Below are 27,125 nucleotides of genomic sequence, written 5' to 3'. Positions count from 1 at the left end.
AATCCATATAAGATAAACAACTATACGTATCGTAATAGATTTTTGGGTTTCCACCGCGTGTACTCCTTCCTTCTTTCCTCGACGTTAAGGGCTCGTTGAAGAGGCCATTATCTTTTATGCATTTATTATTATTTTACTCATTTATTCATTGAATAAAAGAAATAGTTAATTATAAATTATTAGCAAGTGCAAGTAGTTACATCTAAAAAATATTGGAGAAATTCCACAACGTCGGTTAGTAATCAAAGTAATAGTAAATAGTTACCTATTTTGATTTAAGAAACAAAAATCGATTGCCAAAGTAGCTTGATTTGGAAGAGCGCTGATTAGTAGGTATTAAAAGTGACCAATAGTTAAAATTTGCAGCAATTAGTATGTCACGCCGTAGCATATAGGTTAAATGCGACGGAATGGGGCGTAAACCCATGGAGATGCAGGGTTCGATTCCCGGCCGGGGTGGCTTACTTTTTTCAAAAAGATTTTTTCTATTGGTTATAATATACTCTCTCAGAAAGTGTTTTTCTAAATTATATATGTTCAATAATCACAATGATATCGACCCTTAATCGGCAGAACAACGTAAGCGACACTTTTTGGTAAATTGCGTTTTAAATGGAGAACTGTTCAATATCACCTAGCGCATAAGTGACAAAAATATTAGAGCCCGATCTCAATCGCGTGACATTTTTTTAGGGTCTGTGCCTTTTAGCGTTTTAACTTGTATCGCATTATAAAGTAGAGCAAAACAACGTAACCGACGTTATTTGATAGTGTAAGCTACGGTACGGTTTATTCGGTGGTCCGTCTGGTAGTGAGTTGTGCGAAAACCGATTTGGGAGCAAAGCTCGCGCCGTCCAGTAAAACTGGCTGAGATAAAATAAACCTGGTAATAGAGTTTATTAAACAATAATTACCCGCCGTTACATCTCACTACTGTCGGAAAGTGGAACAAATAATGGATACTGCTTTTTATGGGGTGAAACTGATGGTAAACGTGGCAGTAATGAGATCTCAGCAATCATGCACAAATCTTTGGACAGGACTGACAAAGCGGGAAAAAATCAAGGAATTATTATACTGTGATTGGTCAGAATAAGAACCGGGCAACACTGGGTATGCTATCTTATTTTATGAAAAATTCAACTTTCATTGAATTGATAGAAATACATTTTCTATTACCAGTGGGTCTATTGTGTATTTATCGACCGCTAAAGTGATAAAGTGATAAATATTATCAAACTTAGGGTAGGTTTGTATTATAGAATTAGCACTTATTGTAACAATTACAGTACGTTGATTATAATTGTTGCAATAAGTACTAACACTTTTATATAAACCTACCCTAAGTTTGATAATATCTATCACTTTAGCGGTCGATAAGTATAGAATAGACCCACTGGTCGTACTACGATGCCGGTCGATTCCATTCATGCGAAAATTGAGTCATTTATATAGTAGTTTGGGCACTATCAAAATTACCCACCATCATTTCCAACGCTAGGTCATCATGTCATATGCAGAATTCCGTGACTGGAAATCTTTCGCTGCTACTTGCATTCCTTCAAAGCTCAAAATTAAATTTGGTGAATTATGAAAGGCATAATTTAAAAAACTTACCAAATATTGTACCTACTCTGGTGACAGTAGGACTAAACTGTTAGACCTAGAAAATGTCATCAGATCCCGATCAAGTGCTGTGATGCTTTAAGCGCAGCCACCCTTGCTGTATAGTGCTAAATCACCAATATCGGAAATCCAGTATAACGAGTAACAGTATAAAAGTCTCTGTGTTAAATGTAATATCCCTCAGAGATGACGGATGAGTTTATGAAACTGCCACATGGATTATCAGTGGAAGATACTTTACCGGAATCCGATCAGGAAGACGTGAATGAGGATGCGATTACTGCTTAAAAAATGTGGGACAATAATTTTTTTGTAAAACTGAATAGTTGATTACAATTTTATTTTATCATAATTAGTAGGTCCCCATATTTAATTATGTACGAGTAGATACGTACCTATTTCATTATGAAAAATAACAATACCTGATAATATTAATAATATAAGCGAAACCTTAAAAATACCAATCATTTATTTTTATTTTACCTATATGTGATTAAGTATCTACAAGCAAAAATATTAATTTAAAAAGTCAAAGTATTTTTAATTTATTTAACAACGTCCCCTTTCGTAAAATAAATGGGTGCTTATGTTATTTATTTTAATACTTAATTAGTAATGCCCTGTGATGATAATTAGCATGAAATTTATAAATAAAAACGACTACGCCAAATAGCGTAAGCGACATGCCTGGAAAAAATATCGTGTCATAGACATAAGCAAAACAGCGTTACCGCCACTATCTCGAAAACTAAAAGCACTAATGCAATTGTTTTATAATTTCCGTATAGGCAGTAACCAATTATTATTAACCACATTAACAGAATTCATTTTTGGAACTAATTACGGAAATAATTTTAAAAAAACCTTCTCCTGTAAAATTTATGAATTGTCGCTTACGTTGTTCTGCCGATTAAGGGTCGATATATTCTTAAATCTTGTGAATTATTCATTGAATAAAAGAAATAGTTAATTATAAATTATTGTACATATTATTGTGTTTAAAAAAATACTTATGTTAGTAAAATACCAGTTTACGAATAAGAAATAACGATAATCGTTTCAGGCGTACACTATCTGGTGTTATCAGCTGTTACGTCGGTGTTTACATGATATATAATTTAAACATATTTTACATTTCATACATGATTCGCGATTTTTGTCAGTGGTCATCTAAATAATGTGTATTTAGGTGCATACAGACTTTCTATAATTGATGCTGTCTATCCATTGACACCCACGGTGGCCGCGCGGCTTAAGCGTTGGACTATCACGCCGTGGGTCTCAGGTTCGAATCCTGGGTCTGGCAAGTACACATATTGTTTTTCAATTTGTGTCTTGTCAGGGTATGGACCTAATAGGTTGAGCAAATGGCTGACATCCATTTCTCGTAAAAAAACAAAATCTGTTAATCTGGTCGAAAGAAAGAAATCCATTGACAGACAATTATAGCTAAATTTATTTATATTATAATGTTCAACGCTTTAATTTCGGTAAAACCGAACATGTTATAAAAAGTCGATGCATGAAGTAACCATAAGTAAAAAAAAAACATATATTCCCAACGAAGGTTTATCTTGGCAATTTATATCTATGTACCTACGTGAAATATGCAGCCGATAATGGTGTGAAGTTTGCCACAAATTAATCCGCAATGTGATATGACTTCATCAATGCGATTCATATACATATTATAGCAGAGGCGTGAGGTGACTTTTGGTTATAGGAATGCTATTGAAAAAACACATATTATATACCCACTATTTTACCACGGTACCCACAACAATTGAAGGAAATATAGTTAGGTCAATTATGCTATAGAATTTATCGATTATTTCTGGGCATGCTCCGAATTTACGGCGTATATCGACCGCACGCCACTGATATATAGGCTCCATCATCTAAAAAAAGGTTTCCTTCGAAATCATCGGGTGAAGTAAATTATATTAAAGAATTCACTTTCACGTAATGGAAAAACTATGAGTGTTACTTTTCGATCAAATAATATATAAGCGCTCATATACGTATACATACATATTTGAGATTGATAGCTAAGTTCCAAACAGCAACCCCCACGTTGTCAAGGTTGGCGCTAAATTTATACTATTATATCGCGAAATTCATCAAAAGTTAACTATTTCGATTTAAATAAATCACATATAAAGCACGCACTTCAATTCAAAGCGAGTTGACGAATAAGTTGGTAACTACAAAATCGTACATATTGTATTTTATTTTCACAACAAATTTATCCATTATTTCAAAGACGTTTATAACAACTCTGCCTGAAAATGATTACAGTTTTCACAAACTGACTTAATTAGGCATATCAAATTAACTAGGTATATCGAATTCAAACGTCAATCATAGAGTTAAAATCTGTTAGTCTACCAACAGTGACCATACTTTCTTGAAAATAGTGATTTTTTGTATAATTTCTTACAAATCGAAAGGGAACCGAACCCGGCGGAACTCCTTCTCGTGAGAGCGTAACTAAGTACGGTATTCAAAATTAAGAACAAGATAAATATTTCAAAGAAGAAAAAAATCTTAGACACGTGAAGGATTTACAATAACTTCTCGATTCCAGATTTTGTGTGGTTAAATGGCTACTTTATGCATTAGCAGCACATTCAAAGATAACGGAATTAACGAAGTGGTTCCCCTTTTTGGCGTTTTGCTATACTGTGCGTATGCAGTGTTGTTATATTAATATTTTCGTGATTGTTCATCTAAATATTATAAATACTGATAGTGGTACAAGACAAGTACAGAGAAGGAGAAGTACACACGGTGGAAACCCAAAAATCTATTACGATAAAAAAACAACCGTGAAAGCCTCAAACATTATAATACTGATAGTGGTTTAGCTTGTAAAGTAATGCTATAGGTACGGCGTTTTTATATCAGTGTAGGCCTGGGAAATAAGAAGACAAAAGTGTGTTACAAATATGAATATGCACGCGAAATGACTTCATTAGGCATTTTTTCATTTTCATTTCCAGTTTTATAGACAAAGGTTTTCTCCAACATCTATCGAACAAAACTATTAAGTATAACAATATTTATTTATTTAAAAAAAAAAAAATACATTGTGTACATAACAAATTATTAATTCGAGACATTCACAAAATTACACTTTTATGATTTAAAAAAGAACAGGTAACTCAAATTACAATAAAAATACAAAGCATAGAATAATCTTAGAAGAAAAAGGGTGCTTGTCTATATAGTGGAAACTAGCGGCAAAATAACCGATATACTGGATTATTTGTTAGGTTATCATTCTCGAATTCCCTAATTTTGCCGAAATCGGCCATGAAAATTGCCGCTGTCCGCCTGACTTCCAGTAAACAGACTTGTACCGAAAAAAATAATAAAATAATTATGTTATATAAATTATTATGTTCCAACTAACATAATATTACGGAAATCATAAAATTCTAACGAAATAGTTTTGCTTTTCCTAACGATATATATTACCTTGGAGCCGCGTAACTTAATTATGTTATTACTTATTATAAAAATAAATGTTACTTTCTGATTAATTTGTGTAATAAACTGTCACTAAGAGAATATTAACCTTATATGGTAACCAATAATTTACAGCCAATTATATTGATAATAGCTACGAAAATAATTTTAATCAGTGACGAAAGAAAAAAATATTTCCTACTGTCTAAGTGCATTTAAAGAAATAATGAAGTAGGTAGAAAGATAGCGTGTCGCAAACATACACCAAGCGACACAAATATTTGGTGAAATTGTGTGTCAACTTATTTTTTATGATATCAATAATGAAAACTAATACGAAATACGCCATTTTTCTTCGCGTTTTCAACCCCGGACTTCGTGATCAATAGGATCCTAGGATTACAAACCCTTCTATTTATTAAGAATAGTATTGGTCCACTATAATAACTAACCAATAAGCAGGTGATGTTTTTTTCCACAAGTAATAAATCCTACATCATATTAATAATATTTGCACATCTCTTTGCAATCAAAGCAAGCCTCATTAGAGTGGTTCGTTAGAGAGGCTCATTGATGATAATCTCACTGAATACTAATAAACCAATAACATATTGCTATTTAATATATCGTTAATGATGTACTGTATCACCTATATAGGTGAAACGAATCTGTAAGGTCATTGCGAACGGTGATTTTTGTATAATAATCTCTAATTTATTATCGCGGGGTGATGCAAGCTCTACAAGTGAAAAACACAGCGACGTGCCCGCATTGTGATACTGTGAAAAAATTGAGAAATACAATTTCGGCGTGCCAAATCCAAAGACGGAGATGACGAGCCAAAATCGCCTCAAGCAGATATGACAAAAAATGTGCAGACACAGCACGTTTCTTAAAAATCTTATTACATTTTGGGATATCGACTATAATAATAACAGATATACCTACGTCAGTAGTTATACAATAACAATAAAATGCACATCGTGACATCGTAGGTGCAGAATCATCGACAAAAGATCAGTAGGTACTAACAAACTGCCATCTCACGCCACGAAACCGCCCTATGTGATGAACCGTAATGTCAAAAGTGACGTTTTGAGGATGCTCGTAAACTCTTGCAATACTGCCATTGTGATACTAGCGCCACTGCACCAGCGGTCCTCTTTGTTGTAATTGTCGCAGTCTAGCCGAGCAAATTACACATAATCATAATATGTTCAATCCAGGCCCGACCTCAGGCTAATTAGAAACAAACGGGCCGTGCAATTCAGAAGGTCCTGCGGCTGACGAAAAACGATGGTTTTTAATCTGATAGTCGGTACAGTATAATATGACACTACTATAAGAGAATCTATATCATTAGCCAACTGTGTGGATCAGATGGTACGAATATAAAGACCGAATACAAGCTTCCGTCTTCTTGGATGACGTCGACCTCCAATCCACCTAATCGATCAGTCAACCTAAAATAAGTCGTCGACTTTTCCTGGGAAGATTTTTCATTTTTTATCCAGCGATGATTACGGGTCATGTATAAACTCCGATAATGCCGTTTTTTTTCTTAGTTGACTCAGGGCAAAGAGGTTGTGGTTGGTAGGATTTTTTCCAGTATCATCTAACGATTTTTTCAACAAATCTAGCATTACAAAAGACTCAACAGCCTTGAATGTTATTCATTGAAAGTGAAGAAACAGTGAAGAATCTAAATGTTGTAAAAAATAAAAAATATCTAACGAATGGCAACTCCTAAAGGCTCCAATAGGGCTCCGTATTCGCTAGGTGCAACTCCACTTGCAAGGCTGACAAGAAGTGATATGACTTGATTGTACAGATTCTTCAAAACATATCACCATAGAGATCTTGCACAGAAGTAGTAATAAAGCTTGTCATTCTTTTTGTGACATTTTGTTAGGGTGCACATTAATATTCAGGGTTTGGTAAATGAATAGGACTATTAATCAGTATAATGCACGATTGATTATACATAGGTACATGGACTGGACTGCCTTATGTATTTAAATACGCAAAAATGCTAGTGAAACATTAAATTTAAAAAATATATTATGTCATATCCATTGTGAGTTTTAATGGAGTGCTAATGGATTAATTGCATTGGTACATATTTTAAAATACTAATTATCTAAAATTCGATTCAATACGGTTGATCTACAAATGCATAACGCGGTCCATGTTAGAATATGAATACCTATATATTTATTAAACAGTGGTTAAGTAAGTTTCAATTCAACACACTGCTATGACCAGTGTTGCCAAATTTCGTCGTCAAAAATATACCACACCGGGTAAAAAAAATGAAATTAATTGGCAGGAAAGAATGCTCGTACTTTACTTAGTAATTACTGAAAATAACATATGTATCACAGATTGTCAGGTAGGATTGCCTACTTCAAAAATTCGTATAATGATCCGAGGTCAAAATATACCTACACAATCTTTCTATGTAACAGGCATACAAATTGACCACGTTGAAGATTCGTTATTAGGTATTAAGTGTATTAACATAACATCATAATAGTACTTGCATTAATGTGATTATTTGATAACCAACAATAATCATAATAATTATGTACCTTTGCAAAAGTAGATCCCATACTGATGTCACAACAAACACAACCACATAAACATCTTTAGCCACGAGATAGTGTGCGACCACTTTTCACGCGATAATACACCGTATCACATCAGATCACTAAAATTAAATTCCGACAACATCATTCGATTAGTAATCGTTATAATAGGTATTTTGTTTTACGTGGACAACGGATAAAAACTCTGCCTTATCAGGAATATTTGTATTTTTAGGCGCAGACACTGCATTGAAAACAGTTATCTAAACCAGTGCAAAAATTGCGAAAGTGATAAAACGTCTCATGAAAATTATTATCACTTACGCGGATCACACAATCGCGTATGAAATTTTAAAACGTATCTGCGTAATTTGAATTATATTTTGAGATATATTAATAATAGTATGTACGAGTATACCCTTGACGAGGCGAAATTTTGGACGAGTTCCACGCAAATGTGAACATTCAAAGTGTATACAAAAACATTGCGAATCGAGCTAACCAAAACAAAGTAAAATTCGCGTCTCTATACCGTTTACATAATAACATGTATACAAATCAATGATGTAAATATTGTAAACACTCAATACTTCACTGAGTTCTTACTATCAGTTAATATTAATATTATATCACATGAAATGTTACAAAAATAGTTATTTTTCAGCAATGATAATTGGACATCGCTTCGTTTATTTCGGGGGGTGATTTAATTGGCGCGCACTCGCTTAATTAGTGTTCGTTAGTGCGCGTTTTAAGTTATATTCGGCGCGCGCGGGAAAGTTCGAAAAACTTTCGAATATCGAACGGCGCGACGCAATACGGTGCGAAAAGCGGGAAAATGCGACGTCCGCCGCGTGGGTGTTCGATAATGCGACGTCCTGTCGTTGTGGCGCGGCGGTAACTAACCGAAATCGCACGTAAAAGCCGGCGGGCGGTAAGCGAACGAGCCCCAACTACGGAGGAGCGCAATGACAGCTGGAAACGACGAAAAACACACAAACAGTACGACGGCGATTATAATTTGTATTGTTGGGTATTATCAGAGAGTGAGGGGGGAGAGGAGGGCGTGCATTGCAAAAACGGCAAGGTACGTAAATGGACATCGGACAATATGGCCGGCGTGAATGACTCGCAGGCACTTTAGGAAAGTTCAAGACTTGACTTCCATGATGCGCTAGTTATTATGTCAGATAACTGTTATAAGTTAAAATACAATCACATAATAAGCAGGCAACTAAATGTTCTGATAACTCAGTCATTCATGAGGTGAGGAAGTACGGTGACGGGCTGTCAATCTGTCATACATAATGCATTCTTTGAGATTTCGCAAATGATTGACAAATAAATGCATAACGAAGTCAATTTTAACGCAGGGTGGGGGAATTTTGTTCGGTAAAACCAAAAATTATTTTTGTATCCAATTATGTAAATTAAAATCTTCCCTCATCCCAAACCTCAAACAAAAAAGGCAAATTGTAATAACAATAACATAAATACTAAATTAATAAAATAGCTGATTTAAGATCTGAAAATTTTTAATCAAAACATCTACACTTTTTTACTACACGGTTTCGGAAAAATGGTGATTTTATTTTTAATTAAACACTATTGATTTAGGGTTTATATTTCATGGTAACATATGATATTATCTTTCGGGATCCGAGCAATGTATATACTTTATTTCCAAGTTCATAGAAACATAAAATCCTTCTTTACAGACGTAGATTGTTGCAAAAGGCTACAGTATTTTTGTCCCATCCACACGAAATGACAAACGTCTTACGATTATGTTGTATTCTTTTAAGTCCCATTCACCCCATTACAATAAATTTACCCTTGCACAATAATGAATTGACAAGCGTTGCGTACTTATAGAAAACGACAGGAAAATATTAGGTACATATATAGAACATAGCAGGGAACTCAGAAATAATGGGAACTGAAATACCTAACGGGTGTGGAGTAACAGGCAACCGATCTCGAGTGTGGAAGAATATGCGATAAACTTAAACACGTTTTAAGAACACGCTAATCGTAGTCTTTCGTTCTGACAACTGCTCTCGGTTTATGCGCCGACACTCATTCAATATTGGTGTATTTGAAACTTGCAACACACACTATTGCACGTCTACAATGTGTGGTTCATTTTCATATGACAATCACACATTCAAAACCCTGCGTCAAAATGTAGTGTATTGGGGAATAGCCGCCACTCGGAATTCTATTTATTAATCTGTTCTGCATTATAGATAAAACTTACAATATAATCAATATAATATGTCATCAAGGCATTCAAAGCATTTGCTGATATGATTAAAACGCCTTTTTTCTTATTTTAGAAATCAACAATCCAATATGCTTCGACGTTATCGTAACAACAGTACAAAAAAATTGATAAAACAGATATTTTTGCAACAAATAAGTAAATAATGCAAACAGGAACGTGCAGTGCGGCATGCGCAAATGCAAAATATGAAACGAATCGTAAAATGGATTTGTTACTCGTTTTCCCTTTCGAAAATTTTTACATCATTAAAACGAATGCAAGCAACAATGTTCAACATAAATAATAAGGTATACCAAAACAGACACAGCAAAATCTACACTTCGCGAAAATGTGACCATCAATAATAATTGACAAGCTGAAGGTTACGTGCCTAAAAAACTATATAGAAAAAGTTTTCAATACCAATGTATTTTATATACTTACTTATTTATAAATGGGGACATATGAAAGAAAATTGTATATAAAAAAGTTTTCGATACCAATGTATTTTATATACTTATTTATTTATAAATGGGGACATATGAAAGAAAATTGTATATATAAAACACAACAGTAAAACAAACCACATATAAACTTAATAATAAAATAACAATAGAACAATAATAATAAAATATTACAGTCAGGTTAAATATAATATAACAAAAGACAATGTATCAAATTTAAAAAAAGGAAAAGGACAATAAAATTAAATCGGCATGCCATATTATGAAAACAAGCTGAGTAAGTACATATAAAAAGATCCTTTAATGAAGTGCTTGAGAACCTGAACGAAGGTATTGAACATGGCAATAGAAAAATTATTTCTTAAATCATTGGTATTGAAGAATAGAGAAGATGGCTTTAAAAAATTAACATTAACGGGTCACAATTTTTGCACCAATCTGTCTAGTCAGGACACGAAACTGAAACATACTCAATAGTTCGGGTCAGTTGAAGACTGAATTTACAATTTTAAACATAACCAAGAGGTCAGGAACTAGATTTGTTGCTTAACGTGGATAGATTAGTTATCTCTAATATTGGATTAACGCCCACGAAAGCGAGTTTTTCAATGTGTGTTTGGACCCAATAGGTTGACCAAGTGGCTAACATCAATTTCTCGTAAAAACAAACATGTGTTCAAACACAACTTATCCTTGTGGAAATGTATGATATTCTTATGAACGAACATAGTAAAAAAATATATTGGATTACATTACATTACAAATGTTATTATTTTCATAGCAAAGAAACTAATGTGGATATGATTCAGACAACCAAAACCAATAGTAAAGATCAAGAAATATCAATATTTTTGCTCAGCCTAAATATAAATTATTAAAATTTTCTAGATACTCTTCATAAACTTGGAAAAGATCTCTGACTGAAGACCACGTGATTATGTTAACACAAATATAAACTACATTAAATTACTAAAAAAAACGTACACTTTACAATCATAACAAATTATTTGTCTGTAAGTACCTCCTCCCGCAATGATCACGGGTAATTTATTATTTTGTCATTTGGTAGTTCGTAAACAATGATGATTTCACGCGGGGCTCGGAATGCTTGACTATTTTTCTCGAAATAATACGATGCACTAGGCAGGTGATTAATTACACAACGCGTCAGGGAATATAATTGATTTTACGAGCGATGTTAACCTGACAATGAGGTTACCATCAGCGCAAAAAATATGTAAGAATTCATTTATGTATCTTACCATGAAAATATGCTAGTAGCTTTTAACTCATATTTTAGCAGTAAAAATATTTAATCAAGGTTACAAAACTGATTTAGATTGTATGCAATATATTTTAATGATACTGGCCATAGGCAGCTGCCGACAATAATGTTTCTTATGGTTCGAATACATTATCATCACGTTACGTGCTGACACGTGCTGTCACAGTAAGCTGCCTCTACGGGGGGAAAGTGTGTAATCTTATTTTTCTTGCTATTTAAAACGTTCAGACTCATGCTCCCATCCCGTAGCACATTTTGAAACGAACAATGTCAAATCTACCGAAATCGCCAATGAGGTCGCTTTACGCGTACCGCGCTACATCAATAACCGCATCTCAATGGACGTTTTTTATTATTTTCTACATGCTTACACATTTTCGAATCATGTCGAAATCGCGAGTTCTTTGTTTTTAGTAGTTTTCTCTGTGGATTTCCTATTAAATTATTGTCTATTATATATGGTCTGCAGGTTGGGTTCTGTTCAAATATTATCTATGGGTGCAATATGGCGAGTAATTTTAACGTACACACAAGAAGAAACTGTTCAAATTAATCGAAATTAGCATGAATAATAATTCAAAATACTAATACGGTTGGCACTCACCATTTTTGAATTTATAGAGATAAGTATTGATCAATCAAAATATTCTGCGGAATGACTTAATTTGTCGCCGTACCAGCATGTGACAGTACGTGACGTGATCATAATGTAATTGCAGCATTAGCATATCGAATCGAAAATCCAAATTATCAATTTGGTAACACGGGTGAATGTTTGTGTAAAATGTTTTCAACCTGAAACTACTAGTAACAATAAATAATATCAATTTATAATATCAATACGGATAAATCCAGCAAATAAAAGTGGCTTTATTCACACTATAATACCTAGTTCAAACTAACAACACTACTGTCCGTAACCAAATAAACATCAATGCAATAATTAATTAAGCAGAAATTTACTAACAATGTGCGACAAAAGTGTTATCACATTCCATTTAATATTGGTGACCATCTTTTGTAATTTTTAATCAACTTTGACTCATATATTATCTAATCTCTCAAAATTTTAGTTTTGACGTACCAATTTGCACTCGCTAATAATTGAATTAAACTATTTTTTATTCGATGATTAACACATAGTATTTAAGAATATGACAACCTCAGAAACACGATGACAAGTAAAGTAGGCTTGATGCTTAAATATTGTAAATCTTTCATCGATAAAAATTAGTTCAATTTAATTAGTACATGATCTGTTAAAGGAGTGTTTAAAAAACATATAACACAACAATGTCGCATTTTTGATGAACGCGAAATAATTTCGCATGCACCGGCTTACTAGTCTGGTGGATGCGAACATCGACGCCCCCAATTTAGACAGACATCTGCTGACTAATAAGCGGGATCAGCTGATCGCGTTGTCACATTTGACATATACTATATTCCTCTATAGTCGATGTTAACCCTTTAAACACGCAACATAACAGTGCCGTGCGGGACGTTCAAAGGTTTATGAGGCCAACTCGTCTAATTGCCATTTTGATATTAAAATGCGGCATAAACTGAGAAATGATTGTATGTGGCGTAAATAGTTTGGATTATATTATCTACCCATATGAATGAATATGTTTTGTTTGGTATTTGCAACAACTGGCAGCAATTCCAGATTTTTAGTGCGGTTTTATTAATGATCATCAGAAAAATTAAAACTATATTATTTAATCAAATAACAAACTATTTTGCTCATGGTGATGCTAAAGTCATTCTGCACAGCTGATTTGTTTTATTATTTTAATCTTTAACATATACTTACTAGTTTTTTTTTTAATTCCGCGTAAATTCATTTCCGTATAAATATGTATAATATTAATCAATGTAGAATTATAAACTAAACATAATTTCTAATCTTAGTTTTCCAAATAATTCAGAAGAATTGTAGAAGGTTTGTGAGTTTAACAAAAAGCATTTTTTGGTAATTTTCGCGATTAACACATTTACTGCTGACCAGATAATTATTAATTAATTACCACATTTAAATATCATGGTAATTATATCTAATTGCCAACTAATGCAAACGCGCCAGTCGCGTTGTCAGCACTAGATACGCGGTCCGTGTAACATTTACATTAAACTAATAAGTAACAAAAACTAGCTCATTATGTACACACGTACCTACTCGTTGATTTCTAACGTCAGTTATTATTGGTATCATCGTTGCAAAGGTATTGGCATTTACCGCTGACTTGATGGTAAAAATAATAATACATTCATGATTGATATTAATAAAACATCTCAAAAAATAATTACCTTGTGCAGGGGTATTCTATACACAAGGCGGCTATCGACAGCTAAAGTGGTAAACTGATAAATATTATCACTTTATCGTATTTATGTATTGAGGTATTAAATTGGTACAATAAGCTAACCGTCTAAAATTGTAAATACCTACTCCACGTTTCTCGTTGCCTATTACATTATTTTTATATTTAGTAATAAATTTGCCTGATAGTATTTATTTCCATGACGTGTGTTATTACTAGATAGGTACCTAGTTAATTTGTGTATTATAAATAACCGGTGACTAATACAAATGCAAAATTATAATAATATGTAAGCTTTCCGCGTGCAAAATAAACAGATTTATATCAATATCTTCAAATATTAAATTGGCCTGTGTTTACATAGCATTGTACCACACGGCTACCTGCGGCGAGGGGTTATATAGATACAGCAAACGAGAGACGATCTGACTATGAAAGAAAAACAAACAGAAGTCCGAAGGGAAACATAAATATAAAGAAACGCGGCGGGGTTCCGCGTCGTTTTGATTTGTTTGGTGGCCGACGCCGGCGACGCCCACGCCCGCGCGATTCCTCGCCAGACCAATGGAGACCAGCGGGATTCGCGGATTTCATTCAGGTCAAGTGAATCGCATAAGTGTATTATTAGCACACTCATAATTTGTGGCAGTGTCCTTAGGATAGCATTATGACAAATGCATGAATGAGCACTTAATAATTAAGATCAATCTGTTTTATTGCTGCTTCAAAAGTTACTAAACTTCTATAATATGGGTCACAAAGATACAATTGGGTGTACCGTTTGGGCGCCGCATCAGTTGACGTACAGCCTTTTGGTGGGGACGGTCCAGAAGAAATTTTTGAGACTGCTTTACTTTCGGCTGTAGGATATTATCCGTGGCTCTATCCGACTGACTATCTCTTAGGTATGCTTGCATACTGTAACTTAAAATTTAGAAGGGATCTTTCTTTAGCTACATATTTTTTCCGACTTATATGCGGCGTAAATGGAAACTCTGCCATTCTTGGTGGTGTTGGCTTATGTGTCTCTAATAATTATCTTAGGAATCGAGGGCATCCGTGCACCACCGATCTGTTTGGCATACGATGGCCAAGGCGTGGTTAGGAAGAGTTTAGCCGCATCTCTCGCAAGGACATGAGTACATGACATAAGAAGATTACTATAGGACCCGTAGGTCATGTCGGTGCATACCCCGAATCTACTGTCACTGAGTGTCACCCATATAAAATAATACGAGAAGTCGTAAAACAGATTCTCAAACCATTGCGTATTGATTCAATAATAAATAGAATTTTCTTTAGTCGGAAACAAGTAGGAAACGACAGATAGACGTAAGATTTTCAGGTTACCAGGCAAATGCAAAAACGTCAGTAATTTTATGCGCAATCGATTTGTCATTATTTTTTCGCCATTAAACAGCCGATACATGCATAAATAACTACTAACGATTAATGGCATTCCATGCATTGGGCTGTTAGATTTCAATAAAAACCTTATCCTTATAACATAAGCCCTAGTGGTGCCCAACCTTTAGTCTATCTCTAGCAAATTAAGAATTTAAAAATTTTAGGTGAGCCACACATAGGCGATGACCTTTTTTTGAAAAAATCAGCACAATTGCACAAGTGCATTGCAAGTATATGTGTAATCTTAAACGAAGCAATTGTAGCAGCTCTTGATTTAGTTTACAGACATTGTTGGGCAACTAATGTGGCTTTCAATTCTTTCACTTTAGATTTTCTTAAACTGTTGTTAATAGGATATTCAGTACCATATATTTTTATGAACCGTTGTAAAATGACGTTCTACGTTGCACTTTTTTCAATAGCAACTGCTGAACCGTCTTATAGGGTCTTATTATAAGCCGCATATCAATCAGAAAATGTTGATTTTTCGTATCTACAGATTAATGTTCTGTTGTTTACAAACTATTTCTAAATATATATAGTTTAATTTAATGGTTCTGTCAGTCTCAACAACTGCTTTTAGCTAATCTCATACTGAGCTGCTTTCGCGGCTTTGTGGGGTATTCAATTTCAGACTTTCAATGTACTGTTTATCGAGCGGCAGGTTCTTGTGAGGATCGTATTACTAACGTACGCGGAAAAGGGAAACTGCTTTTGTTTTCCGGGATAAAAATATTTATAAAACGTTAAGCTACATTCCTGTTTTCCTTTGCAATGTTCCAACAAAGCATAACCCAAGGCCCTTTTGGTGAACAATGTGGTAAATGAAATGAATATTACTGCGCAGAAAGAGTTATCACCAGTGAAACATCGTTAATTAAATCAAAAGGCATTTAATATACAATTATGAAAAACAAACACCTCAAAAGCATCTGTCAGTAACTTAATTGCCAATGTTCACGCCCCGAATGCGACAGATGTGGGTGGGAACCCCATTAGGTCCATAATTTTGAAGGATCTTTCTATTAATCTGTATGTAATCAGTACCTATATGAAAGTCAACTAAGGTGATGTGTCTATAGTTTCCTGTAAGCTCATGAAACCGCGCATCACACATAATTACTTATCTGTGCACCATTCGGACAAAATAAACATATTCCCAATTTTCACCGAAAGGTTGAAGTCATTATCAACAAACCGTTTTCACGAATCTTTAGTACGAGTATCTTGACCGTGTGCCATAATAATATGGTACTTATATCGCCATTTGGCATTGCAACTGTTAATTTAAAAATATTTCAGGGGTTCAATACCCAATAAGGAATATTATTTAATTTGATGGCAAGCTGAAAACCACCCCCCAAAACATTCAGTACATTTTCGATTAATGTATCGAAACGTCTATTACATTCCACGCAGCATACAGAAAATATTTTAAAAAAATATATAGATTGATCATTGCAGGTGTTCCAATTGCATAGGCATTAAATGAACATGGAAAAAAGATGACTCTCAACCTCCTCAGCCTCAAAACTAGGGTCTACCTACGGTCAATCTATGTTCCTCTGACGATATATAGATAAGAAGTTTTATGGACTCTTGACAGGCCGACCCAACGCACAAATTAACTAGGTATGGCTGAGTTGGATATGGTAGACACATGATAGGACGCAATGAATACATAGTAATGTTATTATAACTGTATTGAAATGGTTACATAAATAGGCTAGTCGTGCAGAAAATGTAACTAGGTATATTTAACTAATAGGTATAATGTTTACTTAGAATTTTCAATAAAGGGAGTTATTTTCATCCGATAAAACCAATGCGCGCGTTAGTAATAGTTTTTATTAAATTTATTATACCCAGACCAAAGCATTCTGTCGAATCTTTCAACATGTCAGTCGTTTCAAGATCTGCGAACTACTGAAAGCCACTAACCATTCCATTGTCCACGGCAGTGAAACTAAATGGACAAAGCGTTTCTGAAAACAAAGTGCAATTCAGATATTAATTGAACGCCAGGCCGTCGGACTTGGCTGAAAGATCGATTGTAACTACAGTAATAAGTGCCTGCTTTCAAAATATTACTGGCAGTGGTCGAACGAAATATGCCAACATTTTGTAAAAAAAAAATGTATAAGCAAGCACGATCTCTCGAGGAAAACCCGATGGAAATAAGACCGATTACTTACTGTCAGTTAATATCAAACAATATTAATGCATTGCTAACAGATTCAAATAATTAATAAACCAACTTACATTATTAATCAAAGAATATAATCGATAGCTCTAATAATTAATCAACAACTACTACAATAATTGAACAAGTTTAAACTGTCAATGAAATAAGTACACAACTTAAAAGGGGCATCATGAAAACATGACTAAAAAGTCTCTCGTCTTTAGCAGTGCATTTTCTTCGTGCAAGCGAGTTTCACTGTGAACGAACTCGTACAAAATTTCCTGTGGGAAAACTTTGTGAAATGGACGCGAAAAACACATTATGAAAACAATGCTCTGTTTCCCGTGTACCTACATGCAATTTTCTTATACAATTGTGTTAGCAGATAGGGTATTTTGCGACGTCCACACACGGGGCAGTGAATGCATCGAAGGAAAATATATATATATATATACCTAAAATTACATACGCAGGATTTATTTTAAATCTGTATGAAGGTTTTTTGAGCTTTCTTTCCATACTTTTATACGGTTTTTCATAGGTATTCAGAATTTGAGTCGATGCCCCACCTTTTCTAAATGCTACGTTTCAGTGCCCTTTAAAATTCCGGGCATTTTGCGGCATCCCTGTTGAGGTTCTACAAATCTACAATATAGTATACCGATCGCGCGCAAGTAGAATTTCCGCCTTCTACTGATAGTATACCGTATTATACCCTCAAAACTACTAACCATTAAGCTTTAAAACATGTTCGTCATGAGAGCCTATAATTTGGTGAAATCCGAAAGATGGTGTGACTAATGAACTGTTTGTATACACTTAAAAGAGAAGCCTTTATAAAGTTTATCTAAATTGAAGTGATTATTACCTACGTTAGTTAGGTTTTAGTCATGATTGGAAATACATGTTTTCGTACAGACAGGAAGCAAACCGAAAGAACTACATTAAAGAATAATATTAAAAAGGGTGTCGTTCAATTCCTCTTCCCGGCGGTTTTTGAACAAGGAGTGAGTGAATGGATATTAACTTTACTGTTAATCAACAGATCAAATGGAATGATTATTTTTTGTACATTGTGAGATCCATATTTCACAGTCAATCAGAAACAACATTATGTGAATAATACAATAGAATAACATTAAATAACAGAAATTTATAATTTTAGCCAATAGCTATGTCGGTCATAAAAATATCGAGAATGAAATTCTACTAGGTAAACGATATCTCAATTAATTATGTAAATTAGTATTTGACTGCCTTCCATCATGTTGTGAGAGCCACTGGAAGTACAAAAAACATTGTAGCAACGGGCAAAGAGTTGCGGACAATATTGTACGTGCGAACTGACCAAAGCGCTCAGGTCGAAGCAAAAAGCTTCTGGGTGTCTAATCTAAAGACGATCGTAAAGTCTGAAAGGCTAGAGTCATTGAACTCCGTCGAGGATAAAGTAGAGTATTTTAAAATACTGATAACAATTTATCACACATTTAAAGTAAACGCCAAACGGTAACATGTCGGTTTATTAAGCCGTGGCTCTCGGGTTCGAATCACGTGTTGACATATAAGTTGAACAAGTAGCCAACATCCACTTCTCGTAAATAACTGTTAACCTCCACTCTGGGGAAGCCCATATGCTCCACTTGGGATTGATTGCAGGCGCTCACGTCCGATTTGTTGTCACCAGTTCGTTCCACACTTACTAAGAGTGACTAAATAAGAAGAAATAATTGAAGGGTATCAAAATACTCATGCCCTGAATCCAAATACACGTGTTATATGGTAGCAGGTAAAACGTTGAAGACGCACGCATAACGTTGCTAGGATGCACCGTGTAAGGAGGGTGTCAATCACCGTCGTCAACTTAGCGTTTTTCTTGCCAGATCTAGCATTTTTAGATAGGTGTCTACTTGCAAAAATCGCATCCAGCTTATGGCGTTTTTATTAGTATTGTGTGATGCCTTCAACAGCTTTGTGTGCTGAAAATAACCTATATATTTAATTTATTTATTTTCGTGCACATCAAATTTCTGATCATCAAATCTTTAATGAAGGTAGGTCGGTACTTGAGAAATAATACGAGCATTGATGGCGTTATAGTGATATAATGATATTATAATTTAATGTGTGCTTAAGGGGGGACATGCTCGTCGAAGGTCAAAATTGAGTTTTTATTGTATATTCAAACCATGATCCTGGACACTCCTTAAACGTTGTAGATGATCTATTTATATACTTTTAAAGCCTTATTATCCTTTATAGTTATTTTAAACATTTGATGACTGCATGAAGTATTTTTGTTACATAAAATAGTATTCTTTTAAACCTCTCGCTCTAATGTTTTAGAATATAGTCATATTTCGGTACATAACTGTGCAGTGGTGTTAAGATTTTTTACATTTATTAATTTTTAAACGCATTTATAAAACCATTAGCATAATTTATTACGAGATAATTTTTGTAAAATATTCACGATAAAAAATTATATTGATAATCTCTGTGATCCCAAATTTGACAAGAATTAGGCATTTTATTATTCAAAAAATCGGCAAGATTAACACATTTCAAGATGATTCTAAAGATATTTATTATAAACTATGTCTTTGACCATTCAAGTGTGATAAACATTTTATGAATAATGATTGCTTTATAATAATTATTGACCTAAGAATAAGGTAGTGTTTTTTTGAAATACGCCATTTCTTTTGTCATTCCCCAGTGGTTAAGCTACAACATACGGCCGTAGCCATAAATTGACAAACTATAATTGAAGTAAAGAGTAAAATGATATTAACGCGCGTGTTTGAACATGTACCGTTTAAAAAAAAATAAAAAAAAATTCAGTTAGGTACATGTTCAAACACGCGCGTTAACATAATTTTGCTCCCTATTTTAATTATAGTTTGTCATTTTATGGCTACGGCCGTATGTTGTAGCTTAACCACTAGGGAATGACAAAAGAAATGGCGTATTTCAAAAAAACACTACCTTATTCTTAGGTCAATAATTATTATAAAGCAATCATTATTCATAAGATTTTTATCACACTTGAATGGTCAAAGACATATTTTATAATAAATATCTTTAGAATCATCTTCAAATGTGTTAATTTTGCCGATTTTTTGAATAATAAAATGCCTAATTCTTGTCAAATTTGGGATCACAGAGATTATCAAAATAATTTTTTATCGTGAATACTTTACAAAAATTATCTCGTAATAAATTATACTAATGGTTTTATAAATGCGTTTAAAAATTAATAAATGTAAAAAATCTTAACACCACTGCACAGTTCTGTACCGAAATATGACTATATTCTAAAACATTAGAGCGAGAGGTTTAAAAGAATACTATTTTATGTAACAAAAATACTTCATGCAGTCATCAAATGTTTAAAATAACTATAAAGGATAATAAGGCTTCAAAATTATATAAATAGATTATCTACAACGTTTAAGGAGTGTCCAGGATCATGGTTTGAAAATACAATAAAAACTCAATTTTGACCTTCGACGAGCATGTCCCCCCTTAAGCATATTGTGGAATCGGATTGACGACTATCGGAGATTCCACTCTCTGGTATTACCTAATTATTACTTATTGTAGGTTGTTTGATAAGTTAATTATTTTTTGTCAATTTTAAAATGAGTTTCTTGGAAAACGTGGTGTGATTTTCATCCGTATAATGGGCACTTTTTTTCGATAGACAAAAAAGTTATAAAATCTAGCATTTTTTCCTGCAAAATAGCTCGTTTTATACCGCGCCTGGCGTGTTTTTGTCAACGACAGATGGCAACACTGGTATCAACTGTCAATCCGAAACGTAAAGGTAATGGATGGGTATATCGTCGGCTGCCCTTGGAATTCGAGAAAAAGAGTATATCCGGTGGATTGAATATGCATCATAACTATTATTATAATCAGAATTATTTATCGTGTGTCGACCTGCTATATCCAAAAAAGGGGACGAGGAATTTTCTTTCTCAAGAAGTCAATGAGACAACAAAGCGAAAATGTATCTACATAAAAACGTCGCATTAGGAAACGATTGATGCAATCGCTCCATAGAATCACCCTTTACTTGGAGCGTGCTTGATATTAAATTAGGTACCTTAGGTACCTACCTATATTATAATCAAACATTCTCAATAGTATCTTCTAAAAAGTGAAGCCAAAGACATAATTATTATTGTAAACTTATATTTTCCTTTAAAAGTATTTCAAATTAATCAATACGTAAAATAGAAAGAATAAAAATATAGATATTATTTTTAACACAAAAAATAACTTACAATAAAAAAAACTGATACAAAATGAGGATTATCATTTACTCAAAATTATAGAACCTACCAAACATTTAAGTGGGTGATAAAAATAAGAAATTGTAAACAGAGGCCTTTCAACAAACGCTCTTCCTAATTTTTAGTTTATTTAATTTTAAAATACTTTTAATCGCATTTTTAAGTACCTACCTACCTAAATTGTATTCAACTCCAAAGCCAGTAGCATTATACTATTGACGGAAACCGTATGTGACCTTTCTTGTACACTGTGCAGTATGCCGTACTTAACTTATGGTTATGTGAAAATATATTTTCACTAAGTTTACAAGTGTTTGACCGTATGCCGTATGCATATCCCCCCCCCCCCCCCGACCATGTCCGATCCTAATAAGATCATATGGGCCTCCACAGAGTGGAGATTTGTATTAACAGATTTTGTTTTTACGAGAAATGGATGTCGGCCACTTGCTCAACCTATTAGGTCCATACTCTCACTCATACACAAATTAAAAAACAATGTGTGTACTTGCCAGTCTCAGGTTTCGAACCTGGGACCCACGACGCTATAGGCTGACGCTTAAGCCACGCGGCCATCGAGAGTGTACATACATTTAGGTAGGTTCATATACTTACTTAGTGAAAATATATGTCCATGAATAGAGATCATAAGTTTAATATGGCACACGGTTCAAAACCACATGCGGTTCCAATCTCTGGATAGCCCCAAAGACAGAGTCCAGTTCTATCGTAGTTCTAATATAGTATTTCATGATGTTAACTTAATAACAATTCTTGGTGGAAATGCATTGCATAAATTGTATTAATTAAAATTACCGCAATAAACACAATATTACCTACAAGTTCCACTTATTTCAATATTAAGTCAGGACTGGTTTCGTCTGCTTCAAAGAGACATATTCAATTGTGAACTGGTAGCACTACATATTTAGTTTGTTTGTTATGTTAGTTATGTTTAATTTTAATTAATCTACTGTAGGCAATCCAAATACAGTAGGAAGCATGCGATTTAATATAACATAAATATTATACTGATAATAATTTGGTAACTCCAATTGGGCGGGCAATAACTGTGTTTAACCTAAACAACCCAACATCTTTGGTTGAACCAGATCGTTTCGGATATCGGTATAGGTATTCCACCTGCATGTGGTGACTTTAGTTGGACGTTAATTTATCGTCAAATCCTTTTCTGTGTTCAAGTTGCCGAACGACCATTGCTATCAATACAAGAAATAAACTAGTCAAATTTTTAACAAAACTGACTCTCCGTACTTTTATTGAATGGTTCTTGTAATTCACGTTTATTTGTTGTCAATTAATGTCGCCTACGACTAAAAATAGATTCAAATTAACAAGTTGCCATTATTTAGTGAAATCGCTGTACTGACACAGTTCGGAAGATATTTGTTTGATACTTACCCGAGTTTAAATCAAAATCTTCAGTATTTTTGACATTATAGAATCAAACAAACGTTAGTAATGGTAGAAACACATCATCATCACGTCACGTGAGCACACAGTAAGCTCACGCCACGGGCAAAAAATATGCACTTGGTATCGTTTTATTTGGTATTTAATGTGCCGAACATATTGCCATCATGTCACGTGCTGTCACACTTAGAAACGTTGAGATAGACATAGTGAATCACACATGTATCAGAACTAAACTGAAATAGCCCCATGCGTATCCCGCCACACCACCAACCTCACGCGTGCGTGATGACGTTTTTTATTTTCTGCAAATTTACACATTTTTGAGTGACGTGACGGCACATGATGTTTGCTTTTGATGATTTGATTTAAGGGAGATACAGCTATAGGTGATTGACACAATGTTTTTGCAGGTTGTCATATTTTTTTATTATTGAATATGCCGATGATTGTATTATTATATAGCATATGAGCTCACGTGACGTGATGGTAATGTGTTTTCAGCTTAAGCTTCTTTTGTGGATTCGGATAGCGTCGATTTAAATTCTGAATTCGGTCGGTGGGAGTCCAATCTCTTTAGTCGGTAAACTATGTTTTTTTTTGGTCAGTCAATATTAAATTGACTGGTCGATGTTAGATAATAATATAGTGAAAGACACACAGTACGGTTCGGCTTTAAAATATTCACCGAACCCATACCCATGAACCTATGCATCTTCCGACACCCTTGACCAGGCATTATTACGATCAACTTTGATTTGAAATTTTGGTTGCAAAACTTCTATATCACACAACCAGCACTCAGTGACGTCCCTAGACAAAATGCCGCCCATAGGCAGTGCCAAAATGCTGCCACATTTTTTTATACTGTACTTTGTATCATCCTTTCACGACTCCAATATCTAAGAATTGTGTTGTATGGATACATTACTAACAAGATATGGGTATCAAGGTACCTATACTACTAAATCTAACTTTAATGCCATTTCTGCTTCAATAGACAATATTGCGAGTCTACGGTTTCAGATAGGTACATTTAAAAATACACCTGACAACTTGCATAACTCGCGAGTGACTATGAAGAACGTGACGTACAAGGACAACGGAAGTAAACTAGACATCGCGAACCCGACAAAAAAATAAAGTCCTGTTGAAAATTGTATACATAGTACTAATTAATAGATATATTTTGTTTCCAACATGTGAGCTGATTTTTTTAATGGAAAGATATTTCCGTTATTACTAAGTTTAGGTAGCTTTCTATTATATACCTAATCATTCTCCTCGATTTGCCGCCCTTTGAGTAACTGCCGCCCCCAAGCGACGCTCAATCTGCCTACCCCCACGTCACTGCCAGAACTCAGAGGTATTGTTGTTGGATGGGTATGCTTTAATTACCTTAAGTATTTATTTGGTAAAGATTATTATAAAATACACGATAAAAACGAACATTGACGTATTATTTTTTGTCATCATGGGACAAAACTCAGATAAACATGACGTACCTACCTCACAGACCAATATTCGAGGTCTGTTCTCTGTGCATGTTATAAATTATATATTATGAAATAAATAAATAGGAAACAATAGGAAGATCAATGGTACATATATATATATATTATATATGAATATAATAAGTTATATTATATTGATATAGATATTATAATTAATTACTAATACAATACTTATTGTTACCATAGTATAGTACAAAATAAACACGAATTTTGCAAGACTGAACTGAGAACATTTATTTTAAGTTATTGAAAATATTGATTACCAGAAAAAAGTATTTCAGTTTTCAGACTGGTTGTTAACGTATTATAACATATAGGAAGTTTATTTAGAGAGAGAAAATATGTTTTTGATACTATTTGACATTACGATTTGATACAAATTCACCGGCAATGCACCATAATAACATTAGCCCCGTCGCGAAATTATACGGTCATATTAAAATACAGTGTATAAAACAATCAGAAGCAAGTAATAGATTGTATTTCGAGATCTTTTACTGTCACATTAAATTATTTTCAATAAAATAATGAATAAATCAAAATGAAAACATCAAAATACACCTACCTGGTTAACGAAATGCACGTAGACTTCTTTTCGGGAACTAAATATACAATAATCCTTACATAAAGCTACCTAGCACAATCATTACAAAATAGAATTACAATGCTTGATTAACATGTGTATTTCAAAATCCCCGACATTCACAATTTTTCTAAATCTATTTGATTTCGACAGAAGTATAAAATTTCGTCTTCCGCCATATGTAATATTTTCAGATACTGCCATCTGTAGAGAATTTAAAGAGTGACAGAACTATCTGAAGTTGGCAACAGAACGACGAATGAACAAGAAAATTCAAAAATCCGTCAACAAGCGAATGGCAGTTATTATCGTTAGAGTATAATTAGTTTTTTTATTATATTATTATGATTTATAGTGAAGCAGACAATGAAAGACTGAAATCTAGCAGCAATATAATGTAACTGTGCTGTACTTACCACATTATCAGTTATTTCTCGTAGAATGCTCCGTTTAATCGGTGACAAAAACATCTTGGTTGTTGGTTGAGATCCAGGGTATACCTGATTCTCCATGGTCGAACAAATGAAAGTATATGTAAGAGACTAACCTCTGGTCAAATAGTCAACAATATTAAATTGAAAATAAATGAAACTCTGCATAAAACGATTCTTTAAAATGACACTGACTGACCAACCGACAACTCGAACTTTTAAAACAACCATGAAGTTCGCGATTTTTAAATGCGAGTTTTATCACTTGTATCCAACATTAAAAGAAGAAAATATTACCGTACTAATGTTGCCATCTGATCACTAAAATATTATTACGTTTTCAAAAAGTTATTAGTTATTACACATCTATGGTTATTACTAAAGAGATTGGACTCCATCAATCTCTTTGGTTATTACGGACCTGCAAACTTACCTACCTGAAGAATGGGATGGATGCAGGGCTCGAAATGGAATGGAACGCACCGGAGCGCCGTTCCGGCTCGTGAAATTTATAAAATTATCGCTCCGTCTCGTGGAAAAAATATGTTGACCATCTGAGCTAGATAGGCCATAGAATAGAAAATCTGACACACTCATTTTTATAAAATACACACGATTTGATGACTGTGTAAATATCTTCAGAAAATTTGTCGAGCGCTCCGGTTCGTAAGCTTTTCCATTTCGAGCGCTGGATGGATGAGCCACTATCCAAAACTACCTACCCAATCAAGACTCGTAACTGAACAAAATCTGACATTCGAATGAATTTTTTTTAAATGGCGTCCTATGGTAGTTCGTAGTTCCATTTTTGGCTTTTCTACAGACAAGTTTATAGGTCTGTACTGACTTTTTTTTCAATTCACATCCGAAAAATTTCATCAACAAATATTAAAAAATTCCTTCCGGATCAAACCGAGAACTTTTTGGAAACCTTTTCTGAACAACATTAGCATTTTGGATCGATCTTCAGGCCTTTTTTACTTCTATTCGCCAGAAATTCTTTTAGGATTTGGAATGTTTAAAGATTATAGTTTTTTACACGAAATAATTATACTTACTACGGAAATAGTGAAATTATTGTAACATGGAGTCAAAATATATATTTCAAAAAACGCTAGATGGGAAACGTCGCGTGTGGCTAGTATGTCATGCGTTGCTTGCTTTTCGCGGAATCGACTTATTTTTTGTCTAAAACGAATGCCTTGTTAATATGACGTCTATAATATTATCAGGTATCAGGTGCGCACAT

General features: G+C 33.9%; 1 protein-coding gene across 9 annotated transcripts in view; it reads right to left on the bottom strand.

The window, feature by feature from the left end:
- tacc (transforming acidic coiled-coil protein) overlaps positions 1-25,641 on the bottom strand; it is a 126,258-nt gene extending 100,617 nt beyond the window's left edge. The window contains exons 1-2 of one of the 9 annotated variants that reach the window (XM_085956903.1): positions 8,276-8,655; positions 7,689-7,807 (exon numbers count right to left, since the gene is read on the bottom strand). In XM_085956903.1, the coding sequence (XP_085813029.1) occupies positions 7,689-7,709 (21 nt within the window). In that variant the 5' untranslated portion in view covers positions 7,710-7,807; positions 8,276-8,655. The other 8 variants (XM_085956898.1, XM_085956894.1, XM_085956896.1 and 5 more) reach the window with 8 other exon arrangements.
- Positions 25,642-27,125: the final 1,484 nt, after the last annotated feature.

The sequence above is a fragment of the Rhyacophila brunnea genome, unplaced genomic scaffold, assembly GCF_057557595.1.
Source record: "Rhyacophila brunnea isolate RB1 unplaced genomic scaffold, BYU_Rbru_1.0 scaffold_6, whole genome shotgun sequence".
Classification (NCBI taxonomy): domain Eukaryota; kingdom Metazoa; phylum Arthropoda; class Insecta; order Trichoptera; family Rhyacophilidae; genus Rhyacophila; species Rhyacophila brunnea.
This window is presented reverse-complemented; position numbering and strand designations above follow the sequence as displayed.